The sequence below is a fragment of the Petaurus breviceps genome, unplaced genomic scaffold, assembly GCF_028583685.1.
Source record: "Petaurus breviceps papuanus isolate PSGF00001 unplaced genomic scaffold, PetGlider_PUasm1.0 208, whole genome shotgun sequence".
Taxonomy (NCBI): Eukaryota; Metazoa; Chordata; class Mammalia; order Diprotodontia; family Petauridae; genus Petaurus; species Petaurus breviceps.
Window position 1 is genome coordinate 10162033 of NW_027185852.1, and position 20475 is coordinate 10182507.

General features: G+C 41.0%; 1 protein-coding gene across 1 annotated transcript in view; it reads right to left on the reverse strand.

The window, feature by feature from the left end:
- Positions 1-501: 501 nt before the first annotated feature.
- The window catches only part of LOC138165262 (auxilin-like), a 137231-nt gene continuing 117257 nt past the window's right edge, over positions 502-20475 (reverse strand). The window contains exons 14-19 of the mRNA XM_069093404.1: positions 19335-19403; positions 18314-18448; positions 16706-16969; positions 13701-13843; positions 5425-5601; positions 502-2650 (exon numbers count right to left, since the gene is read on the reverse strand). Of these exons, the coding sequence (XP_068949505.1) occupies positions 2549-2650; positions 5425-5601; positions 13701-13843; positions 16706-16969; positions 18314-18448; positions 19335-19403 (890 nt within the window). The 3' untranslated portion in view covers positions 502-2548. The remainder of the gene's footprint in view (positions 2651-5424; positions 5602-13700; positions 13844-16705; positions 16970-18313; positions 18449-19334; positions 19404-20475) is intronic.

Sequence of the window (20475 nt, forward strand, 5' to 3'; positions counted from 1 at the left end):
GAGCTCCAGTCAGCTCTAACTAGCTTTGATCCCTTCACCTCCACAAGCACAAAACATACTTTAAGTTTATAACAAATACTGTTGGAGCTTTTTAATATATATATATTACAAAGTCTGAGACCAATCACACATTTCATTGTGTAGAGTATATTTACAAAAAAATATATATTACAATATTTTTTTCCTTAGTGAACAGTTGACCTGAACATCAGCAAGCTGTTGCTACCAAATGTTTAAAAGGAATGCCAAAACCTCTTGTTCCATGTAAGTTAAGAATTTCAAGATCAGCCGGGGGTCCAGAATCTTAATGCATCCAGAAAGCCAACATGGCGGCGGGGAACCCAAATGTTTCAGGTCAGAAAAGAGCCTCTCTCTCTCTTTGCTGAATACATAAAGGTAATGGTATTGGGAGCTATGGACACTGACGGGTTTTCCTATACATGATACAACGCTAATAGACTTCTATCATTTCAAAATGTACATTACATCCACAGGAGATCCTTTTTCTTTTATTAGTAGTAGTATTATATAGGCGTCGGTCACACAATATCTACATGATGGGGATGAGAACACAACAAGTCACAGGACCGTGGCTCACATTCCAGTTTCAAAGAGGACAAGCACAAACTGGACCAGAACATTGTTTCTGAGTGGGTTAATAAATAACATCCGGTTAGTTATGGTTACCCCAAGTGCTTTATGTTTGTATAGAAGGGAAGGTGGAAATAACATCACATGTAGCCGTCACATCATCAGTCAATGGCAGTAAATAAATATGGACCCGATACACCAGAAAGGGGAAAGGGGGAGGAACCCGATGGGGAAGAGGAAGAGCGGCGCCCTACCAAACACAACGTATTCTGACATGCTGCTTTTGCAGGATGGTCAGTGCTGTTGAGGAAATTAAAATGGGCAAAGAAATGATTGTCTTTAAAAACACCAACTTGAGAAATATTTCCATGATATCTGAGATGGAATTATCCCTAAAGAATGAGCCCAGAAATCTTCATGTCTGTCTTCTGGACCTACTTTATCAATGAAGTAAAGAAAGAGGAGGTGAGATTGGGTTGACCCAGGACATTTCTGAGAAAACCAACTGTTGTTAATGCTGTGCTGAGCTCCAGCTTGGAGGAGCGTGAGGCAGTTTGAATTTGGTGCTTCTCCATGTAGAAATGTGTGTGTTCCCATTCTGGGCCTCCTAAGGAGCTATGGAGGGAGGAAGGTCTAGACTTTCCCCATGTGAATAATAAGCAGGGAAGCACTGGTGAATCATTTGACTCGGTCTGGAAGTAAACTTGAACTTTTCTAAGTACTGACCCTTCCCATTCTTTATTTCCCAGATCCTCAGGAACCTATAGAAGGCAGAGTTTCTTCTGAATGAAAATTCTGATAAGTGGGAGACAAGGCCAACTCCTTTAGAACCTACTTCTAGCCAAGGACAACATTTGTGACAGAGAAAAATGATTAGAATAAAAATCCTGGGGCAATATACCCTGCCTCCCAGGTAAAAAAAAAAAAAGTTCCATTCCACTTGGTGTAAAATTAGTCAATGGTAGGTTTTTCAAAAGAGAAAACCATAGCTGAAACAAACAAATAAATATATAATTTTATTGTTATTATTATTATTATTTTTTTTTTTTGCTTTCTGGAGGGGGGAAGGCTGGGCAATTGGAGTTAAGTGACTTGCCCAAAATCACACGGCTAGTAAGTGTTAAGTGTCTGGGGCAGGATTTGAACTCAGGTCCTCCTGACTCCAGGGCCTGTGCTCTATTCACTGCGCCACCTAGCGGCCCCAAAACAAACAAACAAAAAAAAACCGGAAATGAGGACTCTAAACCTCTTTGTAGGGACAGGGACCTTTGAGATGCTCTGCTTGCTTTATTTACCCAGCCAAATCAAGTGGTAATCAATGGCTGACTTAATGGAGTTAAATCTCTTCCCAAGTTTCACACAGGCTTATCGGCCAATATAACTGTACAGAATGATGCTATAGGCAGAAGCAGCTACCCAAGGCGTTTGATCCTGCTCCAGTTTGTCTGACCCTGGTGACATGGAAGACATCTTTTTGACACAATCTAAAAATCAACCTCTAAAAATAGATCCAATCTTCCATCAGAGTGAATTGCTTACCCAAACTTTTGCTCCCTTTTTCCTAAAGTGTAAAAATTCTATCCCTTCTTGGGCAAGGAGATGAAGGACACCTGTTCCAGTGTATGTCCTCTCCCCTTCCCTGCGCCTTCCACTCTCCCCACCCCCACATTAAAGCTCCCTGTTCAGTATATACCGCCTCATTTCCCATAGGGCTGTGAAGTACAGTCACTGGATCTTCAGTGTCACTCACATTCCTATAACATTCTGGAAGGTTGAAGGTGACAGCATCTGGAATCCTAGCCTCCTGTTTCTTTATTCAGCAGGGAAGCGACGGGCAGAGAATTTAACTGTTTGCTGTTGGGGATGTCTCATTTGGGTTCATCTGTGAAAATCTCCATCGGGACAAGAGAAAGAAGCATTAGCCTAGGTCTGTAGTGGAGACAGAGGAAAGAACAGGTTAATACAAGGGCTTTTGGCCTTGATTTTCAAATTCTGACCAGGCGTCATTGAGCTCCATGAAGATCATCTTGGCATATTGTTCATACGGCTGCCCAGTAGCCTGGAAGGAAAGAAGAGAAGCGGGCGGTAGTTAACAAGCCACAGACCACGGATCACAAGTCAGTATCTAGGAGCTTTTAGTGAAGGAAAGCTGCCTAATTTCCTCATGAAACATTTGCTTTCTGAAAGACATCTGGGTGACTTAGTGGGTACAGGGCTAGACTTAGAAGTCAAAAAGATAGGGCTCAAATCCTATCTTACCCAATAGCTCTGTGACAGCAATAAAATTATATCACCTCTCTCAGTCTCAGTTTCCTCATTTGTAAAATGGGGATAATAGAAGCATTTGTCTCACAGGCTTGTTATGAGAAAGAGATGAAGTGCTTTGCAAACATTAAGTGGGAGGAGAAGAGAAAAAAAGGAAATTTACATGATAATTGTATTATATTTTTAAAAGGAATAGCAAGCTGTACGTAAGAGATTTGCAGTTTCACATGCAATCCTCTTTTTTATTATACTGTTAACGGAAATGTTTCTTTATTCCATAAATTAAAAATAAAAGCTTTAGAAAGGTCATTATAATTATTGGCATGATTGCTGAGATGATTAGTAGTAGTAATAACATTATTAATTTCTAACTCTAAACTTGCATCCCCTCAAAAGAATTCCCAACTATGGGGAAAGGCCAATGGTAAGTTTAGAACCCTAACTAGCAATCTTCCTCCTCAAGCCAATTCAGCACAATTCAAGTATTTATTAAGCACTTAAATGTACCAGGAACTATGTTAGGCACTAGAGAAACAAGGAGAACTACATTCTTCTTAAGAAGGGTACCAGCAATATCAAAGTCTACCTTCAATTTGTTGGAGTATATGTGAGGAGAATGGACTCCCCAGGACATTCTAAGGGTGTTCCGGGAGAGGCTGTGAGATTAGGGTGGGGTGTTGGGCAAAGCCGGGGAGCAGGGGGAGGGGGAGGAGAAGCATCTAACTTGGGAGCAGCCCCCTGGGAGAGGAAGATGCCACGTGATACTTTCCATTTTTTTCTAAATTTGTTTCCTGTGATTTCATCACTCTAGGGCTCTCCCAGTTAGGAAATGCTCTCTATCAGTGAAGACTTGGAGTTGCCTAGAACACTGAGAGATGGAGTAATTCAAATGCCCAGGGTCACAAAGACAATAAATGTCAGAGGAAGAAATTAGAACCATGTTTTCCTGACTCCAAGACTTTCAATTCACCAATTAGAATGCCACCTTTTAATAAACAAAATAGTTTTTACCATTTGTGCTCAGGAGAAAGATAATTGTTAAGGTCAAGGACATTAATTAGAAAGCTCAGATGATGTTTTCTTCTTTGCGACGCCATTGGAAGGTAAATCAGTCACAGTCAAACAAAAGGTTGCCAATATATAAAACTGATTTTTACTCAAACGACTTCAGCAATATCTTCTTATAACTAATTAATCCTCACTAACTAACATGCAACAATTGGTATGCTGCCACAGGACTGGAAGTGTTATCGGGACCCCTGTAAATTTTGGTGAACTGGACCAAAAGCAATGGTCTTCCCCTTTCTCTCCATTCCAACCATGAAGAAAGTAAACTTGATTTCCTGATGGAAAACTCTGACCAGCTCCCCCAGCCTTTGGCTTCCAGAAAACTGTATCTCAACCTCCTGAGGGCAGGGTCTACTTTTGTGTTTCTTCTTTTCTCTTTGTATCAGTTGACCTATGTCTGACCCACCCAGGCTGTGTGACCCTGGATTTGTTGTTCAATTTCTCAGGATTCTAGGCAACTCTCTGAGACTAGAAGACGAAGACTTCCTTTTCCACAATGAGCTTTCTCACCAAAATCTGGGGCATCAGTGAAATCCTGGGTCAATCCATATCTCTATACCTGAGCAATGCAGCTGCAACATGCACTTGGGACTAAATCAATTAGAAGCTGACATATGTAAGCCCCTGGGGTGAAGGGGCTATTGGGTTTTCTCTTTGTACCCAAAACAGAGGCTTGCATATAGTAGCTGTCCAATAAACATGTGTTGACTGGATGATAATTACTTTAAAAGTTATGAATTTGACCCTATTGATTCACTGTACTTGGGGGAAGTCAATCAATTGATCAACAAGTATTGATTAAACACCCACCATAGGCCTAATGTTGTACTAGATTCTGGGGCTATAAAGACAAAATGATATGACCCCTGCCCTCAACGGGCTACATTATACTGAAAAAGACAACACATATACAAACAAATATATACAAAATATATTCACAGTCCTAGGTGCTAGGGGAAGGAAGGAAGATGGAGGGAACGTGCATTTATTAAATACCTACTGTGTGCTGGGCATGGTGCTAAGTACCTTACAATTATCTCACAGATAAGATCACAGATCTGTACCTCCTTGGTCTTGTCTTCCATTCTTCCATACTAGAGATCACACTACAGAAGATTTAACCCTTCCAGCTCTGGAGCTCCTTCCCTGGGGCCCATGCTATCTCACTGACCAGTACCTAACATGGCCCTCTACATCCCAGCTGGCCCACTGCCCTATAACTGGGTCTCATCTCTTCCACTAGAAGCTCCATGGGACAGGAACTGTTTTATTTTTGTATTTTTATCTCCAATGCTTGACACATAGTAAGTACTTACTAAGTGATTTTTGATTTCTTTATTCATTCTGTCATTCATACATTCATTCTTTCATTCATCAAAATTTGCAGGTCAGAGTATCAGGCAGTGGGGAGTCAAGGAGGGTACAAAGCAAACCACACAGTGGGCACGTTCCAGGAAGAACATGGGTGATGTGTATCCAGCTTCCTCCAACTCTACTCACTTTGTCCGGATGCACCACAAGCACGGCCCGCCTGTAGACCTTCTTCACCTGCTCAGGAGTGACCAGGTCGGCCATGCCCACCGGCTTCCACTTGGTCTCCCCTGCCCATAGCACCGTGTGCATGGTGGACAGCAGTGCTCTGATGTTTCTCTCCTTGCCTTCTATCCATTCCAATATCTGTGAATGAAGACATGGAAATCAATGACCAGGATCACTCTACTCCATGGGAGGTAGCGTGTAGAGTAGGGTTTAACCCTGATGCCTGCCTCCAAATCCATGATATAACGCTGCTTCTTTTCAATGAACGCTAACTAAAGCCATTTGTGTCCATGAGGCAATGAAACCTTTTAAATGCATGCATTACATGCCTGTGAAGTTGGTACATCTGTGAGTGGGAAGAAAATACTGGGCTTGATATTAGGAAAAGTTATGTGCAAACCCTACTTCTGCCATTTATGGTGGCCAAGTCAAGTAACCTCTCTGACCCTCAGTTTTCCCATCTTTAAAATGGGAATCAAATGACCTGGAGAAGAATTACCCAGGATAGACAGACTTGGATGGGTTGCAATCTGCATCATTGGAAGGAACTTCCTAAATTTATCATGGATCTAAGTGAAGAATGAGTCCCTATTTCAGAAGTCTATGAGGCCCAAATGAGAAAATGTGATAATGTTACTTGACATTATATAGTGTAAAACATTTTTCCACATTCTATCTCATCTGAGCCTCACATAGAGAGCAATAGACTTGAAGTCTAGAGAATCTCAGTTCAAATCCCACCCTGTACCTTTTCTAGCCGTGTGAGCCCAGGGAAGTCATGCCTCTTGAAGCCTCAGTTTCCTCTTCTTTATAATGAGGGGACTGGACTTAATGGCCTCCCAAGGACTTTCGTAAGTAAGCTTTTGGGAACCTAAATCTATGACCAGAGTCTCCTATGAAGAACCCTCTAAAACGAAATGAGATTGGAAATGGAGGCTGGAGCCAAATGGGCTGTGACTTATTGTACCTGCCTGAGGAGTTCATATTTCATTCCAGAAGCAATAAGGACATATAAATAAAAAATCATGAAACTTCCAGCCCTCAAGAACCTTATATTCTAATAGGGGAGATAACATACATCATGAAACAGATTGGTCTTTATAGAGCAAACTATATTCCAGATAAGGAAACTGAGAGTTAAAAGACTTGCCTAATGCTTACTCTACACTTAGTAGGGAAAGGAGCATGATTCCCACCCAGAGCTGCCCTCATCCACACATCCAGATGATACGTCAAGGCATTGTACTACGGATGCAAATCAATCTCTAAACTTCAAAAATATATGAATGCTAGTCACTATCAGTAATTCAAAAGAGCTGTTCTCAGTATTTGGGTCGCATATGAAATATATGCTGGAATCTTAAAGAAAATCTTTCCACTACAGGAATGCAATGTTTCATGACGCTAATGGGAAGAATGTGATGGCACGTAAAGAGAGAGAGTGAGTGAAAAGACCACTCACAAAATGGCACTCCAGGCATGAAGTCATCCGAAGACCATGGTCCTGGACTTGGATGGGACTTAGAGGCCGGTGACGACACCCTCCTTATCTCACAGATGAAGAAACGGAGGCCTGGAGACGCCAAGTAACTTGCCCAAGGTCAAATAGGCAGCAAATATCAGAGGTGGGATTTGAACCATGCTCTGATTCCAGAGCTAGCCTTATTTCCACTATATCACACTGCTACAATCAATGTAAGTCATGGAATCTCAGACCAAGAAGTCAGTGGCCATGAGTCCAAACAATACCCCATTCCAGACCCGCATTTTTAATATTGATACTCTACCAAAGCTGCCATATTACTGGGTCAGGGAGCACAGCAGTCTCAAGAAATGACAAATGGTGTGTATTTCTTAGAGAACAATGGAGAGACTTGTAGTGGGTGTGAACTGATTACAATATCCTACAAATAAGAAACCCTAAGGAACTGGAATAAGGGATGAAGAGACATGTATGGCTGAGAAAAGGAGATGGGCTGTCCAGATGGTGAGTGTGCGGACGTAATGGACCATCAGCTTGAGTTATCCACCAGTCTCCTCTTCACATCAAGGACTAGAATGACCATATTACCATAAGACCCTAGCGCATCTGGATTGATTCCTCAGTGAAGGCCTTATGGGGGAAAATGGCTGGGAATTCCATTGGATGGGCTGTGAGCTCAATCAGAGAGGGAAACATCCAGGCATCCATCGGAGGATTTGAGCTTTTCTCTAATATGATCCTAGTTATCATCTCCGGAACCAGTAGGCCAAGACAAATTCCTCTTTGATGGGAAGATATCAGAGCTTGCCAGGATGGAATTCCACAGCAAAGTGGAACTAAGTGGCTGTTTGCCTTCCTATAATCACTATTTGCATGATAACAAAATCATTTTCTCAAGCCTACTTTTCAATCTCTTCCTCTTAAGTGACCTAGAGGCACAAGGTGTCTGTCACTCATTTACAGTGTTACCCTTGCAATCATTTAATCTTCTAAGGCCTTCAATTTCTCCCTCTGTCAAGAGAAGATTATACTCCTTGGGTGTTTGATAACTGATCTAAGAGTCTGTAATCAAAGGGTAATGTTCCCAGGGAAGAATTAGCCTTTTCCAGAGCAATTTTCCTCTCTGAAACTCAAAATTGAGCTGTCACCTCTCACCACGCCCTACTCGGGAGAAAACTAAAAATGAGAATCACAAGCTTATAGCCAAAGAACATCAGAATCTAGTCACAGGTAAATCTGTGGGATATTTGTTTAAAATCATAAGCCAAATGGATCAGAACTGGTTCAAAGAGGGAAATATACACATATATATTGTATGTATAGATGTATATACACACTCAGTTGGGTTTAAGAAATCGATCTTAACCAACAGGGAAATAAAAAGGGGTAAGAGAAAGTAGACATATGATAAAAGGGAGGGCAGATAAGAGGAAGTGGTCAGAAGCAAAACAGACTCTTGGGGAGGGACAGGATAAAAAGAGGAAGGGGTAAACAGAAGAAAATAGGAAGGAGAGAGATACAGTTAGTCATCATTAACTGTGAATGTGAACAAGATGAGCTTACCCATAAAATGGAAGGAGATAGCAGAATGGATTAGAAGCCAGAATTCCAAGAAAACATTGATTACAAGAGACACACTTGAAACAGAAAGACACACATGGTGAAAATATGGAGATGGAACAGAATCTTTTATGAGTCAGCTGAACTAAAAAAAGCAGGATTAGCAATCATGACCTTAGACAAAGCAAAAGCAAAAAGTGACTTAATTAAAAGAGATAATCAGGGAAACTACATTTTGATAAAAAAAAAAGTACCATAGAAAAGTAATCAGAATTTTTTTTACAGAGAATTTGTCTGATAAAGACCTCTTTTCTCAAATACATAGGGAACTGAGTCAAATTTATAAAAATAAGAGACATTCCCCAATTGATAAATTGACAATGGATGTGGAATGTGGATAGGATTGGATGTGGGCAGCAGCATGGTACCATTGGACACTCCATGGATTTGGAGTTGAGTGGGTCCACTGGGGCAGCTAGGGGGTAACGGTGTATAGAAAGATAGAACTGGAGTCGGAAAGACTCATCTTCCTGAGTTTTTATCTGGCGTCAGAATCTTACAAGTTGTGTGACTTTAGGCAAGTCACTTAACCTTGTTTGCCTCAGCTGATTCATCTATAAAATGAGCTGGAGAAGGAAATGACAAACCACTCCAGTATCTTTGTCAGGAAAATCTTCAATGTGGTCACGAAGAGTTAGACACAATTGAACAACAACTGAACAACAATAATGGGTCTACTACGCATTTATATCACTTGATCTGAATTCCAGCCTCACTAGAGCAATCATCCTCCTCCTAGCAAAACTTTTTTTCTCCTGAAGCCTCCAATAACTCAATCTGCCCAAGCTTCAGAGCTGAGGACTTCACCTATACTTTAGTCAAGAAAATGGAGGCCACTGGCCACAAGTTTAGCCTTTGTTCATCTCAAATTCTCCTGCCATCATCCCTAACTGTGTCCTCCATTACTCCCACCTCTGATAAAGAGGCAGTCCTCCTGGCCAATGCCAACCTCTCTACATGTACCCTTGATCCTGTTCTCTCCCATCACCCCCATTTTCAGCTCTTGTCTCACTCCAGTCTTGAAACTCTCTCTTTATTGGTTCCTCCCTTTATGACCACATACTCAAGTCTCCCCCATTATAAAAAGTCCTCACCAAATCCTACCATCTCCATTAACCAGAACCCTCTTTATCTCCTCTTCTTAACAGCTATACTTAGTATCACCACTTCCTTACCTAGATCTCTTCTAAAGCCTCTGTAATTTGTCTTTTTCTCTCATCACTCAAGTGGAACAGTTCTCTCTCTGAACGAATTATTGATCCCTTAATTGCCACATCTAATGCCATTCTCTTGGTCCTCATCTACCTCTATGACTCTGCAGTCTAACACTATGAACCATCCTTGCCTTCTGCATTCCCTCCTCTCTCTGGGTTTTTGTGACACTGCTTTCTTCTGGCTCTCCTCCTACTTGGCTCCTGCTGAATGGAGGCTTTCAAGCAAAGGGTGGGTGACCTTTGGGCAGGAAGGCTGTAGAAGAGACTCTTAGGGGGTGGAGCCGAGATGGCAGAGTAGTAACAGGACTTCCACTCAGCTCCCACTTCCACATCCTCTAATTCATGTAAAATATGACTCTAAAAAACTTTGCAACTACAGAACCCACAAAATGACAAAGAGAAGCTAACCTCCTGCTGAAGACAGCCAGACAGGCTGGCAGGAAGGGGCCAGCACAGTGCTGTGGGAGGCAAGCTCAGTCCCACATGAGCCTTCAGTTTTAGCCTCAGGGCAGCCACAACCAGCTGCTGGTTGGAGGGACTTACGATCACCAGCAGCTGTGGTGGTTTCCAGAATTATCAACCCAGAGATGCTAAGGACAAAGTGAGAGGTTAGTACAGTGTGGACTTTGGGAACAAGAAGCTCGGGAGTTCAGTCTGGCCTTTGCCCTCAGAGGGAGAAGCGGCTGAGGCACCACAGCCATGCAGCCACTGCCTCATGGATGCTTCAGAGCTCCAGGCCTGAAGATTGTAGGGGAACCAAGAAACCACTCTGAAGGGTAATTGCTTTTGCTTTAACCTGCTTGGATCTGCCTCACTGTCTAAGGTGGAGGTCCTGGGGTGCATGAACAGTTTGCCAGAGCATGTGGAGGCTTCAGAGAGGGCACACAACTCTGCTCCAGCATCTGAGAAAAGCGTAGCAATTGGGACAAAGCTCCCCTCTTTGGTAGCAGAGTTATACTGTGGCAAAAAAGCTCAAAAGTCAAATAATTTAGTGGCAACATGAACAAGCAAAGGAAGCAAAGCAAGCACAGCAGTCCGACTTTACACTCCTATTTTGGGGACAAAAAGGATCAAAGCATGGAACAGGAGGAAGACAGTGAAGTCAGAACTCCTGTACCAAAAGCTCCCAAGAAAAATATGTGCTGGTTACAGGCCATAGAAGAGCTTAAGAAGGATTTTGAAAACCAAGTAAGAGAAGTTGAGGAAAAATTGGGAAGAGAAATGAGAATAATGCAAGAAAATTATAAAATGAGACTCAACAACCTGACTGAAGAAAATAACACCTTAAAAAATAGACTAACTCAAATGGTAAAAGGGACCCAAAAAAGCCAGTGAGGAGAAGAATGTCTTAAAAAGTCAATTTTCCAGGTGGAAAAAGAATTTCAAAAGCTCATTGAAGAGAATCATTCCTTCAGATTAGACTGGAGCAAATGGAACCTAGTGACTTTATGAGAAATCACGATACTATTAAACAGATCCAAACAAATGAAAAAATAGAAGGCAGTGTGAAATATTTCATGGGAAAAACTGCTGACCTGGAAAATAGATCCAGGAGAGATAATTTAAAAATTATTGGACTACCTGAAAGCTATGATCAAAATAAGAACCTAGAAATCATCCTTCAAGAAATTCTCAAGGAAAATTGCCTTGATGTTTTAGAACCAGAAGGCAAAATAGAGGTTGAAAGAAACCACCGATCACCTCCTGAAAAAGATCCCAAAAAGAAAACTCCTAGAAATATTATAGCCAGGTTCCAGAGTTCTCATATCAAGGAGAAAATATTACAAGCAACCAGGAAGAAACAATTTGAATATTGTGGAAACACAGTCAGGATAACCCAGGATCTGGCAGCTTCTACATTGAGGGATAGAAGGGCTTGGAATATGATATTCCAGAGGTCAAAGGTGCTGGGATTAAAACCAAGAATCACCTACCCAGCAAAACTGAGTATCATGTTTCAGGGGAAAATATGGTCATTCAATGGAATAGAGGACGTTCAAGCATTCTTGATGAAAAAAACAGAGCTGAATAGAAAATTTGACATTCAGATGCAAGAAGCAAGAGAAGCATGAGAAGGTAAACAGGGAAAAGAAATCATAAGGAACTTATCAAAGTTGAACTATTAACATTCCTACATGGAAAAATGATAATTGTAACTGATGAAACTTTTCTCAATATGAGAAGAGTTGAAGGGAGTAGAAATGTGTATGTGTGTGTATATATATACATATATATGTCTATATAGGAGGGTATATGAGCATATAAATACGTGTGTGTATACATGTGTACAGGTATACATAGAGAGAAGGCACAGGACCAATTGAATAAGAAAGGATGATACTTAAAAGGTGAAATTAAGTGGTGAGAGAGGAATATTATGAGAGGAGATGGGGAGAGATAGAATGGGGTAAATTATCTCATATAGAAGAGGCAAGTGAAAACTGTTACAATGGAAGGGTAGAACAGGAAGGCAAAAAGGAATGAGTCAACCTTATTCTGATTGAATTTGGCTTAGGGAGGGAATGACATACACACTAAATAGGGTATCTCACCCTACAGGGAAGTGGGGGGAAGGGGATGAGAGGGGAGGATGATGGAAGGGAGGGCAGGCGGGGGGGGGGGGGGGGGGGGGGGGGGGGGGGGGGGGTTGGAAGACAGGATCAAAGCATAGCATAGAACAAGTGGGAGGTGGGTTAGGATGGAAGGAAATATAGTCAGTCTTTCACAATATATACACTATGGAAATGTTTTTCATAGCTACACATGTACAACTTATATTAAATTGCTTATATTCCCAGTAAGGATGGGTGATGAGGGAGGGAGGAAAGGACGAAATTTGGAATTCAATGTTTTAAAATCAAATATATATGTGTGTGTGTGTGTGTGTGTGTGTGTGTAATTATTATTTTACATGTAACTAGGAAATAAGATATATAAGCACTGGGGCACAGAGATTCACCATGCCCCACTGGAAAGTCAGAGAGGGCATGGGGAAAGATATAGGAGAGAGCAGATTGGGAGAGGGGATATTCAGTGGGATTACTGTTTTGGCATGGTAGGTAGGGGAAAACATGGGGAGAAAATCTGTAAGTTAAAATCTTGTGAAAATGAATGATATAAACTAAAAATAAACATTTAAAAAATAAAGATAAATAAAAATAAAATAAAAAAGAAGATACTTTTATTCAGACCCAGTTTGGACCAGAATGCCTTTGTTTCCCTGCCTGATGCTGGGATTCTGTGAATGATTGGAGCATTTTATTTCTACGTGAACAAACGGTAAGCGGCAAGGTGGTGTTGGGCAGTACTGTCAAACTCAAATAGAAACTGATTCCTGCTAGCTGCATATTGACTTAGAAAATCACAAAATAACATTATCTATGTTACATTGTATTTCTATTTCCTTTGGTAAACATCTTCTCATGTTTTAATCTGGCTTCATGGCATTGGAGAGTGTGAGACCTCTGGAGTCAAGTATTGAGTTCTGAACATGGAATCAGGAAGACCCGAGTTCAAATTCTGTGGTAGACACTTACTAGCTGGATGACCTTTGGTGAGTCACTTAACTCTCTCAGCCTCAGTTTCCTCATCTGTAAAATGAGGATAATAATAGCACCCTTCACACTTCATGGGGTGGCTGTGAGGATCAAATGAGATATCAAGGGCAAAGCACTTTGTAAATTGTAAGGCACTAGATTGTATAAACATTAGCAAATAGTAATGGTGGGGGTGGCAGCAGTGGGAATATTAGCAATAACTGGAACAGTGGTAACATCTCCTCTAGCCCTGTCCCATGAAGCAACAAAGACTCAAACTCAGGCCCTTCCTTCTCCAAATCCAGTTACATTTTTATTAAATCATACCAGCAACTTTCGGCTGGCAGGACCCAACCACTCAGTTCTTTCTAGTCCCTTTCTCACCTTCAGTTTCTCAGGATCCATTTCTTTTGCCATTTCCTCCTTTCTCATTTCAGCTATTGTTCTGGGCCCCTTTTTATCTTTGTGTGCATTGAAGCCTTGACCAGACAGCAGGTCTTCAAAATCAGCTGCTTTTGATTTCCCCTCTATAAAAAAGAAAGTGATCATTAAATTATTTTGATACTTCACCACCACCCCACACTCTAATAAGCACACATACATTCACACAGGATTTATTTAATTAGACCTTTAGATATATATTATATAAAGCACAAATTGACAACACCCAACTCCAAAAAGATGAGGCTGCTTTTGTTTCTCCATTTTATGTCTAGAATCATGGAGCTGGCAAAGAATTGTTGAGATCATCTAGTCCAATGCTCTCACTCAATAAAGAGAGGAGAGCTGATCAGGGAGAAAGGGAGGGAAAGAAGGGCTAAGAAGAATAAAGAAACCAATGGAGAGAGAAGTAGAGAGGAATAAAAGGAGAAAGTGGGAGAGAGAGAAAGGTTGGAAAAAATGGAGAGGGGGAGAGAATGGGTAGAAATGAAGAGAGAGACAGATGGAAGGAGAAGGGAGAAGAAGGGAGAAAGATTGTCTCCCATCACTCAACAGTGGTTGGTCCAAATTCTCTCTTCTCTTTTACAATCCTACTCTTGTATTGCCTTTACCTTCCCCTTAAAAGAATAGCACCTCTACTTTATAAATAAATATCAATAAATCTAGACCATTCACTGTAAATGGTCTTCATCTCTCTCTCTCCCATCAAAATCCTCTTTATCATACCAATTCTCTCCCATTTTAGTCTTTGAAGAACAGTTTGTCCTTCTACTTAAGGACAATCCTTCTGCTGTACCCTTCATCCCACCTCCTATCTCCTCTGGGGACTTATGACTGTCTTCTCTCTGAAATTATCTCCAATTTGTCCTATGTCTTTTTTTTACATTATTTACATTTTTTTCTCCCTAAGTAGACTGAGTTTCTTGACATCAGAGGACTTTTTTTTAGCCTTTCTGGTATAAGGAAATACATATTAGGTATTTAATAAATAAGTGTTAACTTGACTTGCCCCCTTAGCTCATTTTCTCTCTCTACATCTTCAATGTCACTTTATAATGCTGGCTTTTCTACTGCCTACAGACATTCCCAGGTCTCTTCCCATCATTAAAACTCCTTCACTTGACCTTCTCCCTCCTTAAAGCTAATGTCTACATCTCTTCTCTCCTTGTGGAAAGCCAAGCTCCAAGAAAAGGTTCTCTGCATTCATTGCCTCTTCTCCCATATTGCCTATTCACCTCTCATCAGGAATGCTTGAAAATTCTCTCTTTCATCAAAAACCCCTGCCCCTCCCTCCCCGTTTGTGTGATTGTACTTAGTTTTGCTGGGGAAATTATTCTTGGTTGTAAATGTAAAATCTTCTGTCTTCTAGAATATCATATTCCAGGTTCTTCAATTATCTAGACTAATGGCTACTAAGTCTTTTGTGTTCTTGACTATGACATTCCTTATTTCAGGCTACTTGCAGTATTTTTTTTTCTTTGACCTGAGAATTCTAGATTTTGTCTAAAGTATTCTTGGGTATTTTCATTTTGGGATTTCTTTCGGGAGGTGAATAGTGCATATTTTCAATTTCTACTTTACCCTATGGTTCTAAGAGATCTAGTCTTGAAATATGATGTCTAGGCTCTATTTTTGGTCATAGTTTCCAAGTAGTTCAATTATTACTACCTTGCCTCTCTTCAGCTTTCCAGGCCAATTGTCTTTGCTGTGAGATACCTAATATTTTTCTTCTATTTTTTTTAGTCTTTTTATTTTGCTTTTTTTTTAATGTCTCATGGAGTCATTAGCTTCTATTTGGTCAATTCTAATCTTTGTGGAGTTTTTTTTTTTCTTAAGTACTTCTTCCTTCCAAAGTATTTTCTTTTCTTGGTTTTTTTTTTCCCATTGCTCTCACTTGGTTTTTAAAAATCATTTTTAGCTCTTTTTTTTATTAAATTTCTTAACTTTTTCAAAAGTTCTGGTTAGACTGTGTCCAATCTGAATTTTTCTTTTAGGCTTTGCTTACAGAGCTCTGTTAGTCATTCTCCTCTTCTGGCTTTGTCTCTCGAGCTTCCCTGTCATCATAATAGCTCTTAATGGCGGCATTCTTTTTTTGCGAATTCTTTTAGCCTACTTCTTGACTTCGGACATCACGTTTAACACTGGGCACTGGCCACTTAAAGGAAGAACATCTAACTCAAGTGCCTGTCCTCTTATGTCTTTCTGGTGCTTTCATAGCTAAGTTTGAGGGTTTGCGGGCTTTCAGTGCTCCCAAAGTTATGTAATGCTGATGAAGTCATTTCAGGGTCCTCCTGGTCTGAATTTTGCAAGTTCTTGACCCAGATGTGAGGATTATGAAGTGCTTTCCATGTATTATCTCATTTGTTCATCATGATAACCATGTGAGGTAGGTGCTAGTGATATTAATATTATTTTATAGATCTGAATTCTGGTCTTCCTGACTCTGAATTTAGCATGCTATCTACCATGTGATGTAGCTACCATGATATGCCTTCCTTTCATACCTCATTGGGAATCACCTGAGTTCCCAGACTTGGCCATCTTAGAGCAACTGCGGCTGGTCCATTTTCTATACTTTGAACTGCCTATTCTATCATTTCAAGAAGCCTTCCAAAGGCATATGACAGATCTCAATATCTAGATATTAAAATGGCTAAAAGAAAGCACATACCTGTGCTTGAAATTCAGGGACAAACTAGGATCAGAACAGCTAAGGTTCCCAGCCCTCTAACTTCTCCCTCTTCCCAAAGGAATAACTAAGTTACCCATAGAAGCCCAGAAGTTAAATGAATTTCTTCTTGCTTTTTTTCTCTAACTTCTCATCCTCAACACTCTCCTTTCTCTCTTGTTCCCCCTGTCTCCCCCATCCAACTCCCACACACATTCATTTTGAACACCAGAATACAAGACATTCACTCTAACATCAAATTCTAATTGAATGACTTTACCCAAATTAGAAGGTCCTTTTCCACGGTCATTCTGACCACTTGGCATTGATGAGAAGCTAACATTGTAGTTCGGTCTGTTCTGAGGAGAGGCATGGGGCATGCTGGGCTGTGACTTGGACTGGGTTTGCTGCCATGAGTAGCCAGACCCCTGTTGCCATCCCCCACCCATTGGTTGGGGAGATGGCTTCTGTGGTGAGCTAAGAGGGGGGAATCCTCCCCCTAACCCAGTTGGTGTGGTGGGCTTGCTGGCAAATGAAGAACTACCTGCAACAAAAAGAAAATGCACACATTCTTGGCCATCTCTTACCATTTGTTTTGCAGCTTACATATTCACAGGCATTATGTCATAATTTCAGTGGAAGTTACCTTGGTTGGAGGAGGGTTCAAAGGGGAAAAATATAGGAAATCTGTTCATGTATCCTGCCTAAATTTCTGTTATCATAGCTAAATATAGGATTATAGATTAAAAGGGAATTTCTAATCTGTCTAGTCTGGCCCCCCATTTTTTACATGAGGAATGAAACCCAGAGAGATAATGACCTCCCCAAGTCACACAGGGAGTATGTGGGAGAATGGGCTTTAACCCCAATCCCCATCTCCAAGTCCATGATATAACACTGCTTCTTTGCAATGAACACAAAAGCCCTTAGTGTCCATGAAGCAAGGAAACCTTTTAAATGCATGAATTATATGCTTGTGAATAAAAACATTGATGTGAAGATGGTCCTTGGGAGTCATGTCTTTCATGCAATGTTATTGATTAGTAGAGTTCCTTCCTTGATCCCAAGTGGCTAAAACTTATCCTCCTGACATCATCTCAGATTTATTTTATGTAGAATCTCTACATTCTTAGGTGTGTCTGTGCTGTTTCTTTTCATAGAACATAAGCCCTTGAGGTCAGGGACTGTCTTTGGTTTCTACCTTTGAATCTCTAGTACAGTGCCTGGCCCAGACATGAAGCTTAATAAGGTCTTATTATTAATCATCAGAAACAGAGATATCAGTTCTCAATCAATGGAGAACCAACTGTAGACTCTGGAAGTGTATACATTAACTGTAGACTAGAGACATGTATACAGTGAGGACTCAAATGCAACCAGCATTCACAGCCATCTAACCCAATCCCTGCTTTCGAAAATGAACAAATTGAGATGCAAAATCAGGAAACATACAGATTGTTTGTTAATGAAAGAGATAGGATTTGAACACAGATCTCTTGACTCCCAGTTTAACACCCTACTTACAGTTAACCTCCCCTTGCCCCCTGTTCATCCCAACAAATCACTGGTGAGGCATCCTCTAAAGAAGTCGGCCTTGTCTGCAAATAGTACAAATTGTAGGCCTACAAACATTTATTAGCCTGTTCTTTCTCAAGAAGGAATCAAAGTAGTTCTTTTCCTAAATGAATTAGTATTTTCCTGTGGCAAGTGGCAGAGAGGCTAGAGGTTATTCGTGACATCACTTTATCATGTATTCTCTCTTGACAAGCCTCAGGCATTGTGCCTTGGAAATGCACAAATTTCTGGTCTTACATAATAGCAGCTCATCCTAAAACAGATGCATAATGGAAGATTTTCATCCATAAAAAGTTATTATTTTGACCTTAACCTGCTAAATTTGCACCAAGTGTGCCAAGGTCAGCAAACGGGTCCAGAGACTGTGGTTTGTTCTGATGTGTTGGAGTGTTGTGCATTGAGCCCGTGGGGCTGGTGGCAGCTGACTTGCTTCCCATTCCAAAACCACCTAAAGAGAAAAGCAGAGACATCAGACAATACCCAACATTTGTGGTTTGCAGTGTCAAGCCCCATTACTCTCTGAATGCCTCTGTTCCCGAGGAATATCACCCATATGGCCTTGCAGGAGAGTCATAAACAAGACCTGACAGCCTTGTACAAAGTACTGAACAAACACTTTGAACAATTTCCCTAAGTGAGTTGTTAAATTGCCTTTCTGTCTTTCGGGCTAGGTGGAGAAGGATGGAAGGAATGTACTATCATGTTTCTCCCTCAGTTATCTCTGCTCTAAACATGCCTACTTCCTTCAGTCAGATGTCCCATGGTTTAATCTCTAGTGCCTGCCCCATGCCAGCTGCCATGACCCAGTTTATCAATATCCTTCCAAACATACAGCAGCCAGAATTGAATATAATCATTATGTCTGCTAAAGAAGAATACAGGAAGACTATAGCATCTCTAGTCATGGACATTATGCTTCCCTTGCTTCAGCCTAAAGTTAGAGATCTGCTTTCTTAGTTCCACTTGCAAATTGTTGGCTCGCACAGTTTAAGGAACTCTAGAAGAACCATTGTATCCCCTGGACTATTGTCTAACCACACCTCTCCACTGATGTTTGGGCAGCTGCTTTTTGGAAGCCAAGTGCAAGGCTTTACACTTGGTTCTACTACACATTAACTAATTGGATTCATCTGAATATTCTAGCCTGTTGAGAACTTCCTGGATCAATCCTGACTGTCAAGCTTTGTGTTAGTTACTGATTCCAGGTTAGCATGCTTTGAAGAAAATCTAGCTCAGTCTATAAGGGCCCACTGAGACATACTTTCTCTATCTTTTAGACATCACATCAAAAAAAAAGCCCAAAGGGACTGAACACTAAATCTGGGGATGATTACCTGGTTTACTGGGCCAGTCCCAACCTCCTGAAACATCTGGCTGGATGGAAACAGTAGGTGTGCTGGAAGCTGCCAACGAAAGAACACAACAGGCCATCACTTTCTTATCCGAAATTTTTAAAAGTCAGTACAAGGATTGAAAAATTACCAATTCACTCCTCATGCTTTTGCCTAAAGAAATGGGCCAGGTCCATGGGCATGGGAGACGCCAGGTGCTGTTTTAGCCCCAAGCATGATAGAAGCAGACACTCGTCTGCCCAGCTCCGGTGCCAAGACTGATCCTTTGAGACAGCTGTACCCAGCAGAGCAAAGAAAGAAGGGCCAAAAGAACCAGGTCTCTGGATAAGGCCTGGAACTCTCTAAATTAAGACAACCAAAAAAGGCAGCAAAAGTCAAGTCAAAAGCCATCAAGGAGAGTGGAACTGACTTACTAAAGTTAAAGCAGTCCAGATTTCTCTGAGCAGAGAATAACCACAATAGTGGAAAACTTTACCATGTTACCCAAGGGAGTCTGTGTATGCAAACTGTACTTACAGTCAAAGTACGTAAAGGGCGCGTTAATGAACTTCAAGCATTTTAGAACTGGGCAGCCGCCGTTGCCGCTATTGCTCTCACTGGTTTTATGATGTTTAGTTTAGATGTTTTGGGGATTTCATGTTATGGAGTGTTTTAGTGATAATAGTGATAATTTAAAAAAAAACCAGTAACAGTGATAACATCAGCTCATCTATAGAGCACATTACAGTTTACCAAGCATTTGGCGTATAGCATCTCATCTGGACCTCACAAGAACCCCGTGATGTGTAACTTGTATAATCATCCTCATTTTGCAAAGGAGGAAAGTGAGGCAGAGAGAGGTTAAGGCATCTGCCCAGGATCACAGAGCTAGGAATAACATAGTGACAGTTAGCATTAATATGGCCACATGCTTTACGTATGACTTTATTCAATCCTCACCACAACCTTGGGAGGTAAGGGCTATTATTCTTCCCATTTTGCAGATGAGGAGACTGAGGTCCAGAAGGACAAAATGCTTTGTCCAAGGTCACAGAAGTGATAAGTTTGTGAGGTAAGATTTTAACCCAGCTTTTCTTGAGTCCCCATTCAGTTTTCTGTGCACTTTTTCACACCGTCTCTCAAA